Source organism: Macadamia integrifolia, chromosome 12 (assembly GCF_013358625.1).
Source record: "Macadamia integrifolia cultivar HAES 741 chromosome 12, SCU_Mint_v3, whole genome shotgun sequence".
Lineage (NCBI taxonomy): Eukaryota > Viridiplantae > Streptophyta > Magnoliopsida > Proteales > Proteaceae > Macadamia > Macadamia integrifolia.
The window spans coordinates 21095506-21111415 of NC_056568.1; the positions used below are offsets into that span (position 1 = coordinate 21095506).

A 15910-nucleotide genomic window follows, 5' to 3' on the forward strand; every position below is an offset into this window, starting at 1 on the left:
AAGTGAAGTAGAAGCAATGCCTGCGAAAAGTGGGTTAGATTGGAGGGGGGGTGGTGGTCACTAGTCCACCGTCTCCATTAACTTAAGCTGATTGTGATGCGTGGTTGGGTTTTGTTTGACTTTGCCTTCTTCCTCTCGTTATGGTAGTAGCTGAATAGGTGCCCCCACCATTAATCCATGAAGTGATGAACTTGATGTGCGATTTAAGTAGAGATCATGGTGGTGAGTTGATGTGCTAGTTTTCCCGAGGATTAGTCGAAGTGCACGTAAGCTGGCCCGGACACCTTGGTTAACAAAAAAAAAGGGAAAGCCTTGAAATGGTAAGGGGATGCGCCTTTGCAGGTCAAAGTTGCAATGGAAAGGTGAAAGGTCAAAGCCTAGGTTTTCTATACTAGCAGATACAAGAAAACGAAGAGAGAAACATAATAGGTGCTAGCTTCCGGTATATCGATGGCATACTCAACATTTTCCCTTAAAAAAAAATTGGAAAAATATACATTTGATCCTTTAACCATAAATCCAGTTTTGTTTGTGCATAGCAGTACAAGTCAATCACCTCATTTGGAGGTGCGAAACAAAAGTTGATCATTTTCGTCAATTGTAACACTTGAAAAGATAAAGATATGTAGGTTGTTCCATGGTCACTTGCACATTTTCGAATTCATCAAAAGTTGTCTCTTCCTTATCGAATCACACCAAACTTTCAAAATGCCTCAATCACAATCTTTTGCTATTTTCAATCCTTAGAGTAAAGAGTCTGCTCATAGTTAGCAAAAATGAGAACGGCAGAAAAAGGGAAACGAATGGTATGGCTTTTAAGTAGTGAAAATTTTCGTAAGATACGATCAAATAAACAGTAAAAAAGGGGGGAGGGGGGGGGGAACAGACACTACAATGTTTAAACATGTAGATTTCAAACAAACATGACCAAAAAAAGAGTAGTATGCTCTTATGAATTAAAGAATTATTACATGAATACATGCATCTAATGTTCAAAATAACTACAATATCCAACATTAATGCATATATATTTTATATATGATTACAAGTTCTAATATATATCATTGTAAATCATCCAACTCCAATTTTAAATTCACACACCACACATGTCCAAAGTCTTATTGAGCAATGTGGCTTAGCTATGATATTGTTCATTGTTGTCAACATAGTCGACACACTCTCAGAGTGATGTATGTTCACTTGGAGTTGGGGCTCATCACATTAGTTTATAGCTCAATTTTGAGGTCCGTGCATTGAATTTTAGTTGAAGGTGATCATGAGAAATATAAGCGATCGAAGTTTCCTTTAAGCTGGAAAAAAAAATTAGGTCGAACGGAGTTCAAGAGAGAGAGATATGGTTAATTAAGTAGACAATATGTTTAACAAGTCAAGTCTTAAAAAACGCCAAAAAAAAGAGAACATGTTTAGAATGGAAACGGTTGCCATTTGTCATTTTTTTTAGTATCTTTGGGAAGCATATGACAAAACGTGCTTTAAATGATTGAAAACGAGAACACATTTAAAATGGAGTTTCAAATGCGTGTTTTACTAATAGTGAGTCTACTTCAATAGTTTAAAACATTATTGTATCATGACCATGGTTTCAAGTATCAGCCTCGTATCACCCATATAGGCCGTAGCGGATTGGTATTGGCCGAGATCGATCCCCAATCTTTGACCGATTTGGATCGGTTATCTGTATCACTTTAGGGGTAAAATAATAAAAAAAAACTAGTACTTTTTTTTTTAAGGGAAAAATCAGCCAATACCCAGATTGGATCGAATCCCTAGATCCATAATCATGACTCCAATATGCCTTAGGGGTGCAACAGGCCGGGTTGGGCTGGGTTTCTTAAAACCCTAGCCCAACCCTGAGTCCCCTTAATTGGGCCCAAACCCACCCTCACCCTGACCCTGACTCAGGGCCGCAAAACTTCAACCTTGGCCCTACCCTTCAAGGTTCAGCCCAACCCTTACCTGCCCTGATTGGCCCTGATTTTTCAGGTTGTGCCGGGATGACCTTGACCCTGACCCTAATTGACCCTAACCTTGGTTTGCCATCAAGGGCTGGGTATACCCTGACCTTGCCCCTGCAAAATATGAAATAACTTAAAAATAAAAAATATTCATAATAAAGAGGAGATAAAAAATACAAAGTTACAAATTTCTTGGTAAAAAAAAAAGCAAGAGAGATCTTTTTTTTTTTGGTAAAAAAAACAAGAGAGATCAGTGAGAAGATATATTAGGAGTTTTGAGGTGTCAATGACTTAATGTCAAACAATATATAAAATTAGGTTAAATTCATGGTTAACACCAGGGTCACAACCAGGGTTAACATCAGGGGCAAAAATCAGGGATGGGTTTAGGGCGGGCTGGGCGAGCCAAAGACATCAACCCTTACCCACCCTGACCTTGACTCAGGGTCAGAAATTTCAGGGTTGAGCCGACCCTCAAGGCCAAAAATTTTGGGTCAGTACTTGTTTGGGATCAGAGCGGGCCAAGGGCGAGTTCGGGCCGTTAGGGCCAAGGGCGGGTTCGGGCTGTCAGTGCCAAACTTGCACCCCTAATAAGCCTAATACCATCATCGAAACAGTCAATCATACAAGTTTGGGTATAAGTGCTAATACCATTACATATTGGCCTGACTTGGGAAACCTTGAAATAGTGCGACCCTGCGAGTGTTTGTAATAACTGGGAAGACCTATGTCGATCAAGCCAATCCTTTGTAGTAGGGTTGTCAAACGATTATTTTGCCGGGCTAGACCGAAACCAAACTGATAAAGTTTCAACCTACGAAAGCCGTGTTGAAATCAATCGCTATTGATCCGACCCATTTCAATATGTGTTAGTGGTTCTTATCAGTCTATTATTGGTCGAATCTCAAATTTTCATATATGTAAAAATATGTTGAAGCAATAACGCTTTGATGCTTTAATTAATAATTGGAAGAAAGATTTTTTTTTTTTTTTTTTTTGATAGGTGATTTATATGTATTAAGAAAAAAGAAAAAAAATAATAACACAGAGAAAGGAAACCCCTACAACCTTCTTTGGGCATATCAAAAGAAAGGAAGAGAAAGAATGCTACCTCAAGTACCTGCGTCTAAACACAATGGATGCAGAAAGAAAGCTGCCCCTGTACTTAAAATGTTCTAGTGCGTCCTTCCATTGGTTACACCCGCTGGTGTGTACGCATTATGTTGCCTTAAAAATTATGCATCCCCTCCATCTATGAAACACTGGTTTTAAGCCTTCAGCGTTTTTGGGTGGAAATTAATTAACTAAAAAAAGTTATAGAGAAAGAAAGAGAATAAATTATGGTAACGAAGTAAGAACATTGTCATCCAATTTACAGCTGTTTAGAAATTGTTTCTAACCATAGCCCTGCATGCTGGGTAGGCCAAAAAAAAAAAAAAGTCACTTCATTGTTGGGCCTGAGCCAAAAGGAGAGAGAGGGGAGAGTACTATGAACATCTAAGAGGAGGGGGACTACGCTCCAAGGCCATGAAGTGGGTGTTCGGTTAAAAAAACAGGATATATAATATATCTTCAGAATTTGTCCAAAATTCCCTTATGCTCCAGCCCTTCACTTGCGCTTGTTGAATTCCCAAGAGAAACCCCCCTATGGTTGCTTCGATGGGATTCCCTATCATCAAATAATTGATTGTGAATGAGATACATTCTCCTTTATAAATTAAACAAGTTGCCCAATCACACAAGTTAAGACCTGAATTTGAAACATGTACACATAATTGTACCTTAATTAATTAATTCAACTTACAAGAGTTTCCTTCAGTTTTTACTTTAATTATGTGCAGGTACAACAAGTGCCTCAACTTTAAATTGCCAGCTCTAAGTCACGGTATTAAATTTCAGTGAAATTTTAAGATCAGTTTAAGAGACCGAAATTAAAATCTAAGAAATTTTCAGTACCTGACTAACATATCAATTGAATTTTTTAATAATCTTTTTTTTTTTTTGAGTAACTTATTTTTAAAGTATTAGTTAATACAAAATTCTCCCTACTCTAATATTGTTAACAGTTATCACTCAATTAATCATAATATTTCATAACATTATATATATATATATAAGAATTTAGACAAAATTTCCAAACTTCCATTTATTATCCTAACTCGTGTTGTCCATGTCTTTTCATTTTAGGGTAAAAGAATGGTCCCTAGTTGTGTGGCCGCTATGCTTAGACACAGGGGGGAGAAATGACGCACTCACCCTTGTGAAATACAAAATACCCACCACTACTGAAGCCCATGTGTGCCTTCTCATTGGCCTTTGTGCTGACAGTGGGGCTACACGACCAGGGAGCTTTTTTTTTTTTTCTTTTTTTTTTCTTTTAATTGTTGGGAAAAGGTCTAAGATGGAAACTATGTCAACATACATCTCTCTCTCTCTCTCTCTCTCTCTAGCTAATACTCTTTTCTTTCCCCTATTGATTAGGTTGTTTCCATCCCCAATTGATGTGCTCCTAATCATAGTTGGAAAATCAAATTTTGACTTAAGCATTCACCTAAGTCAAGTAAAAGGAAAAAATGAAACCTTGTCAGGAGCCATGAAGGTTTGCCTAGGATTAAGAAATGATAAAATCAGTTCCCAATTAGCCTAACTTGGTGTTTTTGCTCAAGTCATACGAAACTCACAACGTCTTGTTTGGTTTTTTATTTGGCCATATACTATTCTTAGGCCATAAATTTGGTCTACAAATAAACAAAATCCTAGAATTTTTGTTTGTTGTCTTCAATAGGTGGTCATTCTTTACATTTCATCTATGAATCAACCATAGCCTTAGTCTCTCCTCACTAACAAGATATTAAAAAATAAGAAAAGAGCATGACTTGCCTGACTTACTAGGTTTTGAAAAGAATGAATCAAGTCAAAAAGCATGGTTTTCCAACTATGCTAACATTGTCTGCATTGAGAACCCTCTCTCTTTAGCATGGACAAGTTGAAACCCTAAGATGTTAGTCCAATGGTGATTTGATTCAGATAACAACACCTCGGAAAGCTTCTAAACTGGGTTTGAATCACCTTGGTAGCACCTTTGGCCACTCACAATGAGATTAATTTGGCTTTTTGGTTAACGCCCTGTTGGTGACCCGGTCCAGTGATTCTTGGGTTAGCTGGACCCAGGGGAATAGTAAACCTTATTTAAGAAAAAAAAAAAAAGTTGCATGCTTAAAAACAAGTCCCAATTATTTACTCACATGATTGATGACCATGGATTAAGCACACGTCAATTATTAGGGGTGAAATCGGGCCGAGTTTCTTAAAACCCCTACCCAAACCTAGGTCCCCAAAACTCAACCCAGGGCCAACCCAACCCTATAGGATTCTTGCTCAAGCCCAACCCTTTCGGGCCGGGTTGACCCTGGTTGGTCCTATATTATTATTCCTACAAAGAATCACAAATGTTAAACCTATACTTACCAAAAGGGGATGGGAAGATGCTAAGACTATGGCCATCCCTTTTCCACCCCTAATCCATACAAATAATAATAAAAATTTGATAGAAATCCCAATCCATAAATTTGCAGCAAGCAAAGTTGTCAATTTGATTATTAGATAGACCTTCTAATTCCCTGGCATCACCACATCTCCCATAAAATTGGATATGTTAAATTTTGGCCCAATTCTTCATGATTGCTACTGTATCTAAAGTTGATATCAATACATGACTGGAGACTCAAAGATAGCCTATTTAAAGAAAAAAGGGGGAAATAGTTTGTCCATTTGTTTGTTTTAGTTCAACAGGTAAAGATTATGTGACTTTTGTAACATATGATTTGGTTTGAAGTCATATAGACAACTTGTGTAATGCTTGTGTGATACATGATGTGGGCCTAGGGAAAGAGAAACACTATTACTAAACACAATAATTGATCAAGGTTAAAATCGGGCGGGGTTAGGCCAGGCGAGGGCTAATTCTCAGCCCAGGCCTAGCCCAGCCCAGCCCAGCCCAGCCCTAGCCAACCCAACCCAACCCTGATCTAGATTGGGCCCCTAATAATCGGGTTGGAGAGGGTTCAGGTTAAGGAGGATTCGGGCCATCAAGGCCAAACTTACACTCTTACTTCAAATTATGCACAAAAATTATATCATTTGTTTCAATATTTTGGATGGTCCTGTTTAAATTCTTTTTTTTTTTTTTTTTTGGGTGAATAAATAAATATATTAAACCCAATTGGGAGAGAAAAATAAAAAGAACATTACAAGGCAAAGATGCCAATCAAAATTTGGACAATAACCTAAAGATACAAAAACCCCAAGATTTTTAAGAATAAGATATGTTCAAGGTATTTTCGAGGCATTAGGTTTTTCAATCGGTTGAAATAAGAAAATAAGGGCAAACCTCATACGGTGACTCTTCAACCTAGGCCAAACAGAGACTTAAATATCTTCCCAATGAAGCTCCTTCTCTTTTTAAATCAAATCTGAAACTTCCTCTATATTGCCAACATGTTGGATCACCTCTTCTATCTCTTCCTCCTTGGACTCTTCTGAGAGATCAACTAAAGAAGTTGCATGCTAGTCTAAAAGATGAAGGAATGATTTTCCCTCATCTGAATCTGTCTCATTATCATGCGAAAATGCCAAAGATTCTAAAAGCTCCTCCGAAGAAGCAACTGATGAACTTTCAGTCCCACAATTCAAGTTACATTGAGGGGCAATTGACTTCTTATTCTTTTTCTTCTTCCTAATGCTAGAAGAGGTAGATTCCTCCAAACGTGAGTGGGCATCAAACCCCTCACACTTATCCATCCCGCTCGAATTATGCTTTCCATTCTCAATTGAACTAATAGGAAGATCCCCATCCTTTAAATCTGGAACCATAATTGACTCAACTAACTCTTCGTTATTAGATAGAGTTGTAATTCAAAAGTAACTGGCTTCATCTCCCTTATTGCATATGTAGTAATGGCCACATCATCATCCTTACCCTCATCCACATTTCCATCAAGCACATACAGGATATTTAAGAAGGAATTTTCAAATTCATCTTTCTTATCCAAGTTGTCCTTCTCACCTTCAACAATTGACGAGATAATCTCTCCCTGATTTAGCAAAGCAAATTGATTATAATCAATAATCTCCTTCCCTTTCTCGTCACCAGCTGGAACAAATTTAAAATCTGAATTCCAAGATTCTTGAACAGCCTGAACCGATCCTCCATCCAAGCCCTGATTTGCTCCACCTCTTGCAGCCACCGTAGGAGGCTGAGCAACCACCTGTTTATCAATATCCTGGACACCACTAGCGACTGAGGATTTCTTGACCCACTCCTTAGGAAGAACCTGATTAATCCTACCACTACATTGGCTAGATGCATGGCCAAAATTTTTACAATGACCACAACATGGCGGCTTCCAATCATGGATAACGTTCTGGTAAAAAACCATACCATCTTCATTATGAATGGCCACATAATCAGGTAACTCCTTACCTGCATGAACTTCTATACATAACCGAGCATAAGATAGTCTTTCCATGGTTCTAGTTCTTTTATCAGTTGTAATAGGGGTTCCGATGACACTTCCAATAACACTCAAGGCGTCTGCAGTCCAGTATTGAAAGGGGAGATTTGGCAATGAAACCCACAAAGGAACTGAACTTAACTCCACCTTTCCCAAGGAAGAAGATGGACTCCATGGAAGAACAATCATTGGCCGTTTTTTGAACAAACCATGGCCCTCCTTCCTTCTAGTACTTTAGTCTTATCATCCTCCAGGTTGAAACGGAAAACAAAGATACCACTGTCCAGTAAGTTGAAATCTACCTGACCTGATACACGCCATTGCTTCAATAAAACTTCTCTTGTAAAACTAAACAGAGGTTTTCTCCCAATGAATTGACCAATCAAGGCATTTTCCCAATGTTTAATTCCTCCATTAATCATGTCTGAAGGGCAACAAGCCACTGCAATTCCATCCACCACTACTGGATCTACAAAATTTAATTTCATGCCTTCCTCATTCTCAATCGATTAAGCAGAAAATAAACCAGTCCACGGCACACCCTTGGCTTTCTCACTATCAGGAGTACCTTCATTTTCCACGACTCGAACCTGTTTGTTATCACCATGAGAAGACTTCAAAGTGCTCCCCCCAAAACTACTCGAACCTGCAATGTGCTTACCTTTTTCCTGAAACCTCTCACCATCAACTCTCCTGGGCTGCAACCCACCATTCAGGGTAGGAGGGCCAATAGCTTTACCGGCCATCAAAAGATTAGTCCCCTATCCTCCTATAGGAGGAGGTGGCTTTACCCATCAAGTACGAAACAAATCAAATTTCAGAGCTCCTTTGGCTAAGAAATTAGCCTCAATAACCCCCTGTTTAAATTTTTATTTTTATTCTTTAACTATTTTTTTTTTTTCCTACTTAGGCTATGTTTGTTTGTCAAAAAATAATATAAGAAAAAGAAAGATTTAAAAGAATTTAAATTTGAGAAAAAAGAGATTCACATAAATCAACCATGATGAAAAAAAAAAAAAAAAAGATTATAAAGAGGAACTGATGGAATTTTGTGGCCAAATGAATTGCCAAGTGGCAAATATTTCTTTAGTTGGCAAGACTCGTTTTGCTGCCACGTACCCTTTTTCTGCTTTCTGTTTTCTGTAAATTCATAAAGCAGCTTCAGCTTCAGCTTTCCATTCGTAGTTGGTGCCGGGCAACGGCATTGGTGCCTGAATATAGTGTGTTCGATCGAACGAGTTCCTTTTTTTTGTTTCTGCCTCTCGGCCTAAAAATCGTTCGATTAAAGAGGTTTCTCATGATGGATTTCACCCGCCACCTAGTTTTTGGCCTTTGGGAAGGTATCACTCTCTCCTACTTGTTCTTTAATTGGATTTTTAATGAACAATGAGTGTTCTTTTGTGATTCTTGCAATGCTTGTCCCTCACCGCTTTGTTTAAATTCTTACTGTTACATCAATGGTGCTGTTTTAGTATTCATGACTTACCACACGGCAAATCTTTTTTGTTTGTACTTCTTTGTGGGTTAGGTGTTTGATTAATTGTGGCAAAGACAGTGGCAAGCTTTGGCCCATCGCAGCTCCCATTGATGCCTGTTTGTGCTCCCTCCTAAGTCATATTCACATTCCTCTCTAGTTTCTTCTGGTCATTCATTGATACTTGAAATTGATGTCTAAATATACCTAATCAATTATTGCAATATTGCAGTAGTCACTCAAGTCAGGTTTTGGGTTATGGCCCATCTGTGAATATGTGGTTGCCCAGCTCTTGTACTGTCCTAATTCCATATGGGTACATGTAAAGGCCGCATTTATCCTAGGACATATATAGGTATCTTTTGTCTTCACATTTATGGGAACTATAAAAGGAATTATCTGGCTCTTCAATCTTGGCTGATGGTGATTGTAGTATTTGCAGAGTTATCCCTCTTTGCTCCGTTGGCTGGATGTGTTGTTAGGAACAGAATAATCATTCAAATGAGTTTTTTCTAGCTAACGTAATAACCTCAAAGGATTGTAGATGATGAATACGGGCAACCAAATGTGGCTGAGATTGCATTCCTCCAAACAAGTTACTGTTAGATAGTGAGAATTGACTGAACTTTTGATGAGTTATTTCTGCGGTTTGATATCTGTAGTGAGTGACAGAGTAGTTACTCTTCAATGAGGCTGGCGATATAGATCATGTGAAAGTTGGGGAGGGGGGGACTAATCAGCATGTTTTATACCTATTTCCAAAGGGCATGAGTGCACTATCTCATGATGCAGACAAGGATTGTCTTGAATGGCAGCTAGGATGAGGGTGGTACTAAATCAAGAATGCATATTGTTGTTGAGCAAAAGTAGTAGCTCTTTGCCTTCCTTGGGACTCATTTTCTGTCGGTGATGAAGTCTCCTCCTGGCTTGCTATTCTGTTTTGACATTAACAAACTGATCCAAGACCCAAATCTCTTGGCCAACAAGATTGGGAATAAAGTCTGAAAACCGAATTGACGATAATTTAGTCTGGATCCATGAAAACACTAACATATCAATCAACCTCACAATCAAGATGATATGGGGGAAAAAAATATTTTAGTAATCTGAGCCAGTGGATGCATCTCTTCACATTGGTGTGCCTATCAGCTAGTTGGAGTCACCAGTAACTTCACCAGAACCAAAGTTGAGAGTATCTTCCTCACTACAAGGTCATCTTGTCATTGTTGCTCCTTAGTTCCGTTAGCTGGGTCAGCAGTTAGTAGGTTATGGGGTCTCGACATTCACCAACTCACACAGTCAATAACCAAACTAGTTGGTTTATCGTTCTCCGAAGAAAGTACTCAGGAGTCAGGACTGAATACAATGGTCCAATTTATCCATATACAAACTTGATACATGTTGAAAGTTGGATATGAGACCCATCACTAAACTTGAGTATCTATTGACTCTTAAACTATGGGTGGAAAGCAGGCATACAATGGAATTTCATGGGATTAACCTTGGTTCCCACCAGATTTTCAATAATTGAAAAGTTGAGGAAGCAAAGAACACAGATAAATTTGGGTTTAGGTTATTATTAATTAGGGGGAAATGTTTGTAGGATCAATTCTGCTATGATGCCATGAACTTTTGAAAAGTGAGTTCTGTGCACTTCCACACTCACAAAACTTCAGTCACCATTGAGGAAGACATGGTGTCTTAAGGCATTGCAAGGAACAATCCCTAGAAAATAGATATCATTTTTCTGATTTTCTAATCTTTTGTGGGTATCTACTACCATTCAAGCTGTCATCATGGGGAGTCCCTTCCATGTCAGAAGCTCTTATACCTTTTTATTTGGATTGGGAGTCCATTATTTTAAGCAGTCAAGAGGCAACTGAACAAAGCTAAATAAGGGAAGTATCATTCTCATCCTTCAACATATTAAGAGCAAAAAACATCACCATAAATATATGGAAAAAATATACACATGCATTGAGAATAAGTTTAGAAACCCCAACTATTGTCTTTGTCTCATGAATATAACCCCTTTCCATATCTATACTAAATCAAACAACAGCAAGGCACTCAGTGAACCCATTTACTGATGGAAACTGAAGCCCTTATTTTACTCGGTGGAAACCCACAACTGTACTTCATAATCCACTAGAGAGAGAGTGGGAGAGAGTAACATCACTTTTCTCCAAACAAGTAGCCGAGAGATGAGTCTCCCCCAGGAACTGATTGAACCTTTGTAGTTGGACGCTCCTGAAATAGGGAAAGGTAAATAAATCCAAATAAATTAGAATAAAAATTGATCTACCAAAGAACTCATCTTCAAGAGGATACTCACAGTAATGATGTTTCCTACATTCTGGCCATGAGCTCTGGGATAGTTGTTGGATCTGTTTGATTTCGAGGAAGGTGCAGAAACGATGGGTGCTCTTTCTGTGCTGTTATCATCACCCCATGGCGGTTTGTAAACCACTGGAGAGGCTGGCGATGCATTTGGTTGCTGATCAGACCCAAACAAGTAGCCCAGTGAACTCTGACCACCACCAGAACTTTCACCTCTCTTCATGGCTCTAAATTCCTCGAATCATCTATTTAACAAGAAGGAGACACCTATGTTTATAAGGATTCAGAATTAAGGTAGTTTGGGGAGAGCGAAGGTAACTAGAAATAGTGGACATGTAATAAATTTTATGTATGTACTTAAGTAGTTCTATGGATGTTTTTTCTTAGTATGCATAATGTGCATAGGCATGATACACTAATGATATTTAACAATAATTTCATGAACTTGCACTGGAACTTCAATTCCCACATATGTTAAGTGTTAAGCTGTGGATTCACCTGCATGGATTCATGTGTGTGAAAATGTGTTGGAAAGCTTGAGTTTGAATAAACATGTATGGTGCGGCATATGTGTTACAGATTTTACTAATGATATCGTCATGCAAACGCTAAAATTAGAGAGAGCCAAAATTGCGGATAATTAGCTTTGTTTAGTCAAGTCAGTTGGCAATGAACCATTATCAAAACTGGTTGCGCTTTCATGATAGTTATTATTGACAAGAAACCCAACTTTATTATTCCTGTCATTTGATCAAGGGTCACATTTAAGTGACTGTGTCTGAACAATAATTTTGCAAACTCAAGCTGAGATATTTTATGAAACCAGTAAGAGCCTATTCATCATATATGTCTGCATAAGTATGTGATCAGTGGGAATTTGTTAGATATATGTTTGTGAGCACGTATGATGCACACGAATGGCAATCACTTGAGTAATTTCATCAATGTAGAAGGATCCATGATAATTAGCCTTCTTTTTTCCTGGTAAGTTGGGATGAAATAGTAATGCTATGCTTTTCCAACTTTTCTATGCTCAATAAAAATTCAACGAGCTATAGAGCCTATATTTATGGATAGGGTAAATCTTTCCTTCTATTGGATTCATGCATTCTCTTCTTTCCTAATGTTTGATCCATGGAGAAGAAAAATCAGTTAAGCAATAGAATATTGGGTTTACTTGGCTGAGATCAAATAAAAAATTATTCCTGCCTTGTACTTTTTATTGAGTATACTGGATCAAGCCTTTCAGTCTCTCAATAATTAACCCTGCAGAGTATTGACTTCGCCAAAATAATCACAGGGTGGGAATGGTGGTGTTTTTTTTTTTTAGTGGGAAACTAAAGATACTTATTGAGCTCATTGAATATAATATATTATCCATCCCAAAAAAAAATGAAAATTGGATAATAAAATGCACATAACTGAAACAAAATGCCAAACTATTAGTACACTGGGAATCCTACATACAATACACTCATATAGTAAGGATCAATATATCTTGATTTTCTGGCAAAGCTGTGCTTGGCTTAGAAGGTTCTACAATCCTAAAATGCACCCAAACAGGTATATTTCTTTTTACCCAAAAAATTAACCTGTTACTTAGCTTGTTTATTCACATTTGATTTGTTTGTCCATGTAGAAGACTATCTATCATGATTTACTAACAATAATGTATCAGCTTTTTCTCTCTCTCTAGATTATGCATTTATTTACCCCGTACATTGCATGCCTATATATATGAAGCAGTCACTCTCAGTTTCTGGTTATTATTCTCTGTGAAGAAGTAGGTCTTTTTCTTTCCTTTTTGCTCACTGGATCACTGGTTGTCTTTCTGTGGGTGAAAGTTTTGAAACCAGGTCCATGGTATGAACCCCCTAAATTTTGCAAGCTATTATTTACATATAATTTCTAAGTACATGGATTGATGCATTTGTTAGGTATTATGTATATGCTACAGTATTTGAGCACACAATAATGATTCTTCTTCTACAAAATAGAAGATGAAGTTGGTCAACTATCAATGTCTGGTGGGGCTCTTAAGTGACATGAATCATTCTAGAGTTTAACCATGGTTTGGAGAACTCTGGCATTGGATACCAAATCACTTGCCAGCAGTAAATACTTCTGGAGCATTTTGTCCAATAAATACTTGGTAGTCCAAGTGACTTGTGCTTACTAGCATGTAGACCCCATTTTGGGGCTTCAGATTGTGATAGTGGTGCAACATCCCAAGTGATTGGGATAGTGGTGCAACATCTCAAGTGGCTAGTGCTTACTAGCATGTAGACCCATGGGAGAAGACACCTGCATCATGGCTTCAGATTTTGATGGTGATGCAACATCACTGCTGAAGCCTCCATGTATCTATAATCTAAACCTAGGACTCACAAAGTACCTAGTATTGTGTAACCAAGAAATGATTCCACTTACCTAAATGCTTCTATTCAGCTGTGTCATAATATCTAATACAGAAATCCTCAATCAACATAAGCTTATGTGGATTGGCTGGCTCTAACCCCAATACCATGTGGACCAAAGAGATGATTACATCACATGAGATCAAAGGTACTGGTGTTGGGTAAATGGAAAGCTTGATTGACCTGGTGCTACTATTGGACCCCTCGATGACTGGTATCTTCATAAGTTAAAGTAGAAAAGGATCTGTCCTAGTTTTATTCAAAAAGGATCAGGTTCAAGTTGTGTGGTTTATTCAAGAAAGGAAAAAGAAGTTGTGAGGGAACTTGTAGGCCAAAGAAATTTTTATATCTTTCTTTTCCTCTGAAAAGACGTAAGCATCTATTGGCTGTAAAATGTGTCTTAGGTAGCCTGTAGCACTCCAATCATTTCCAGAACTTCTTGATGTAGTTGATGAACATTAGTTGTACCAGGCATATCTTCTTATTCAGATTTTTATTTGTGCTATACATCTTGGTGAACTTACCTCAAATAGCTCTGTTCCTGTCTTACATAGGATCCCATCATTACCTCATCAGCATTGTGATACAAAGAAATATTATTAATAGTACTTACTGAGACCTATAATGTAAAATGTTTGGGTGCATCGAACTTCTAAACAGAAATTTTTATGTGTACTTATGAACTAATATGTAAGAAGATAACTGAGTTTGCACTAAGCATGAAAATAGGCTTTTCTTTCTTTGTTTGTCTTGTTATGGCAAGGTTGGCCAAAAATTGTGCCCATCTGATTATAAGTTTCAATACCTGAAAATAGGCTTTTCTTTCTTTGTTTGTCTTGTTATGGCAAGGTTGGCCAAAAATTGTGCCCATTTGATTATAAGTTTCAATACCTTTCTTAATAGGTGATGGAACTCTTATGATGTCTGTGGGGCTTGGAAGATTCTAAATGTCGACTTCATTACTGGAAAATGGGTTCTGTAGTACATGGATGAGTCAATGAAACAGAGATTTTGGTATTTAAAAGAATCAGTAGAGTTAATAGATCCTATGAGAGGCATATTCAGAACTTAACACCAGATTGGGCTTTATTGAAATACAGTAGCCTTGGCTTCTCTATTAGACTTTTTTCTTTGGACCTTGTAGCCATAATAAAAAAGGTAGAAGTAGAAGAAATTCGTGTTTAATCTTGAGGCCTCTGGCATCAAAGTTTTGAACTTGTGAGGCTGTGACCAACTATTGCTGTCACATGTTCAAAACTTAGAAACAGCCTCTCCTGCGAAGGAAGGGATAAGGCTGCGTACGTTTGCCCCTTTCAGACCCTACAATAGCGGGAGATTTGTGCATTGGGTTGCTCTTTTTTTCTTTTTTTTGAAACCAATACTAATTACTAAACCATTAGATAATTGTTTAAGTCTCAGTTTCATATAAATTTTTCCTCCAAAATCATAATTCTGAGCTTTGGATGTCATAAACAGATCCTTCTTGCAATGGACCTTGAGCATTTTGGAAGCTTTTGTAAGTTCATATGTTAATATTTCAGATATATTTGTGTATTCCGAGGGCAGGCCTTGGCACAGTGGTCAGATTGTTTCATTTTGATCTAGTGGTTGCGGATTTGAGTCAAGAAATAGTCTTTTCATAAAATGGGGGTAATGCTGCAAACATTATGGCCCTACCCAAACCTGCAGTGGCAGGAACCTAGTGCACTGGGTATTCCCTTCTTGTAGCTGTATGAATCCGCAGTTGAGGTTGGGCTGCGTTGGTTTGGTTTGGAAATACCAGTGTTTAACACAAGCCCAAAACCCATAAGGGCTTAATATGTTTAGTCCAACCCATCTATCAATCCATTGTCCATAAGAGTGGCCAAGAAGAGGGCCTAGCTTGGTTTCAGTTTAAATATTCTGGACAAGCTCCTGGAAAACCTATCGAAAGAGGAAGGTACTTGGTTCTCCCCAGCCCGCTCCCCCAATAAAATGTTTGCCTTTAGACTCTCTCTGTTTCTGTTAAAAAAAAAAAGTCCTGATTTGTAATAAGGAACGTGGATCGAAGGGGGACAACAATTGAGACCCCTCTCCCAAATCAAGTGGCTTTAAGGCCATGCGGTGTATGCATACCCTTTCAACGTGGTCTTAGGAAAACTAGGTCCATAAAAAAATATGAACAAAAATACTTACGCTTAAGGGTGAGGA

General features: G+C 38.0%; 1 protein-coding gene and 1 long non-coding RNA gene across 3 annotated transcripts; one reads left to right on the plus strand and one right to left on the minus strand.

The window, feature by feature from the left end:
- The first annotated feature begins 8451 nt into the window (after positions 1–8451).
- On the plus strand, positions 8452–14905 carry LOC122057431. Its single transcript, XR_006133528.1, has 2 exons — positions 8452–8829; positions 14624–14905. It is a non-coding gene; the product is annotated as an uncharacterized LOC122057431 (long non-coding RNA).
- Positions 10844–11616, minus strand: LOC122057430 (protein SPIRAL1-like 5). Of its 2 annotated transcripts, none has more exons than XM_042619532.1 (2): positions 11317–11616; positions 10844–11213 (listed from the first exon to the last, which is right to left on the minus strand). In XM_042619532.1, exons 1-2 carry the CDS (start codon positions 11524–11526, stop codon positions 11139–11141), a joined length of 285 nt encoding a protein of 94 aa, XP_042475466.1. In that variant the 5' UTR covers positions 11527–11616; the 3' UTR covers positions 10844–11138. The 2 variants fall into 2 exon arrangements, with proteins under 2 accessions (XP_042475466.1, XP_042475465.1); XM_042619531.1 differs by having other exon boundaries at positions 11299–11616.
- Positions 14906–15910: the final 1005 nt, after the last annotated feature.

What these genes read in the sequence shown, in the direction of transcription:
- LOC122057430 (XM_042619531.1), bottom strand. Translation starts at nt 11,526, where the DNA reads ATGAAGAGAGGTGAAAGTTCTGGTGGTGGTCAGAGTTCACTGGGCTAC. An exon ending in ATGTAGGAAACATCATTACT is followed by an intron (nt 11,214 to 11,298) that starts GTGAGTATCCTC and finishes TCCCTATTTCAG; the next exon opens with GAGCGTCCAACTACAAAGGT.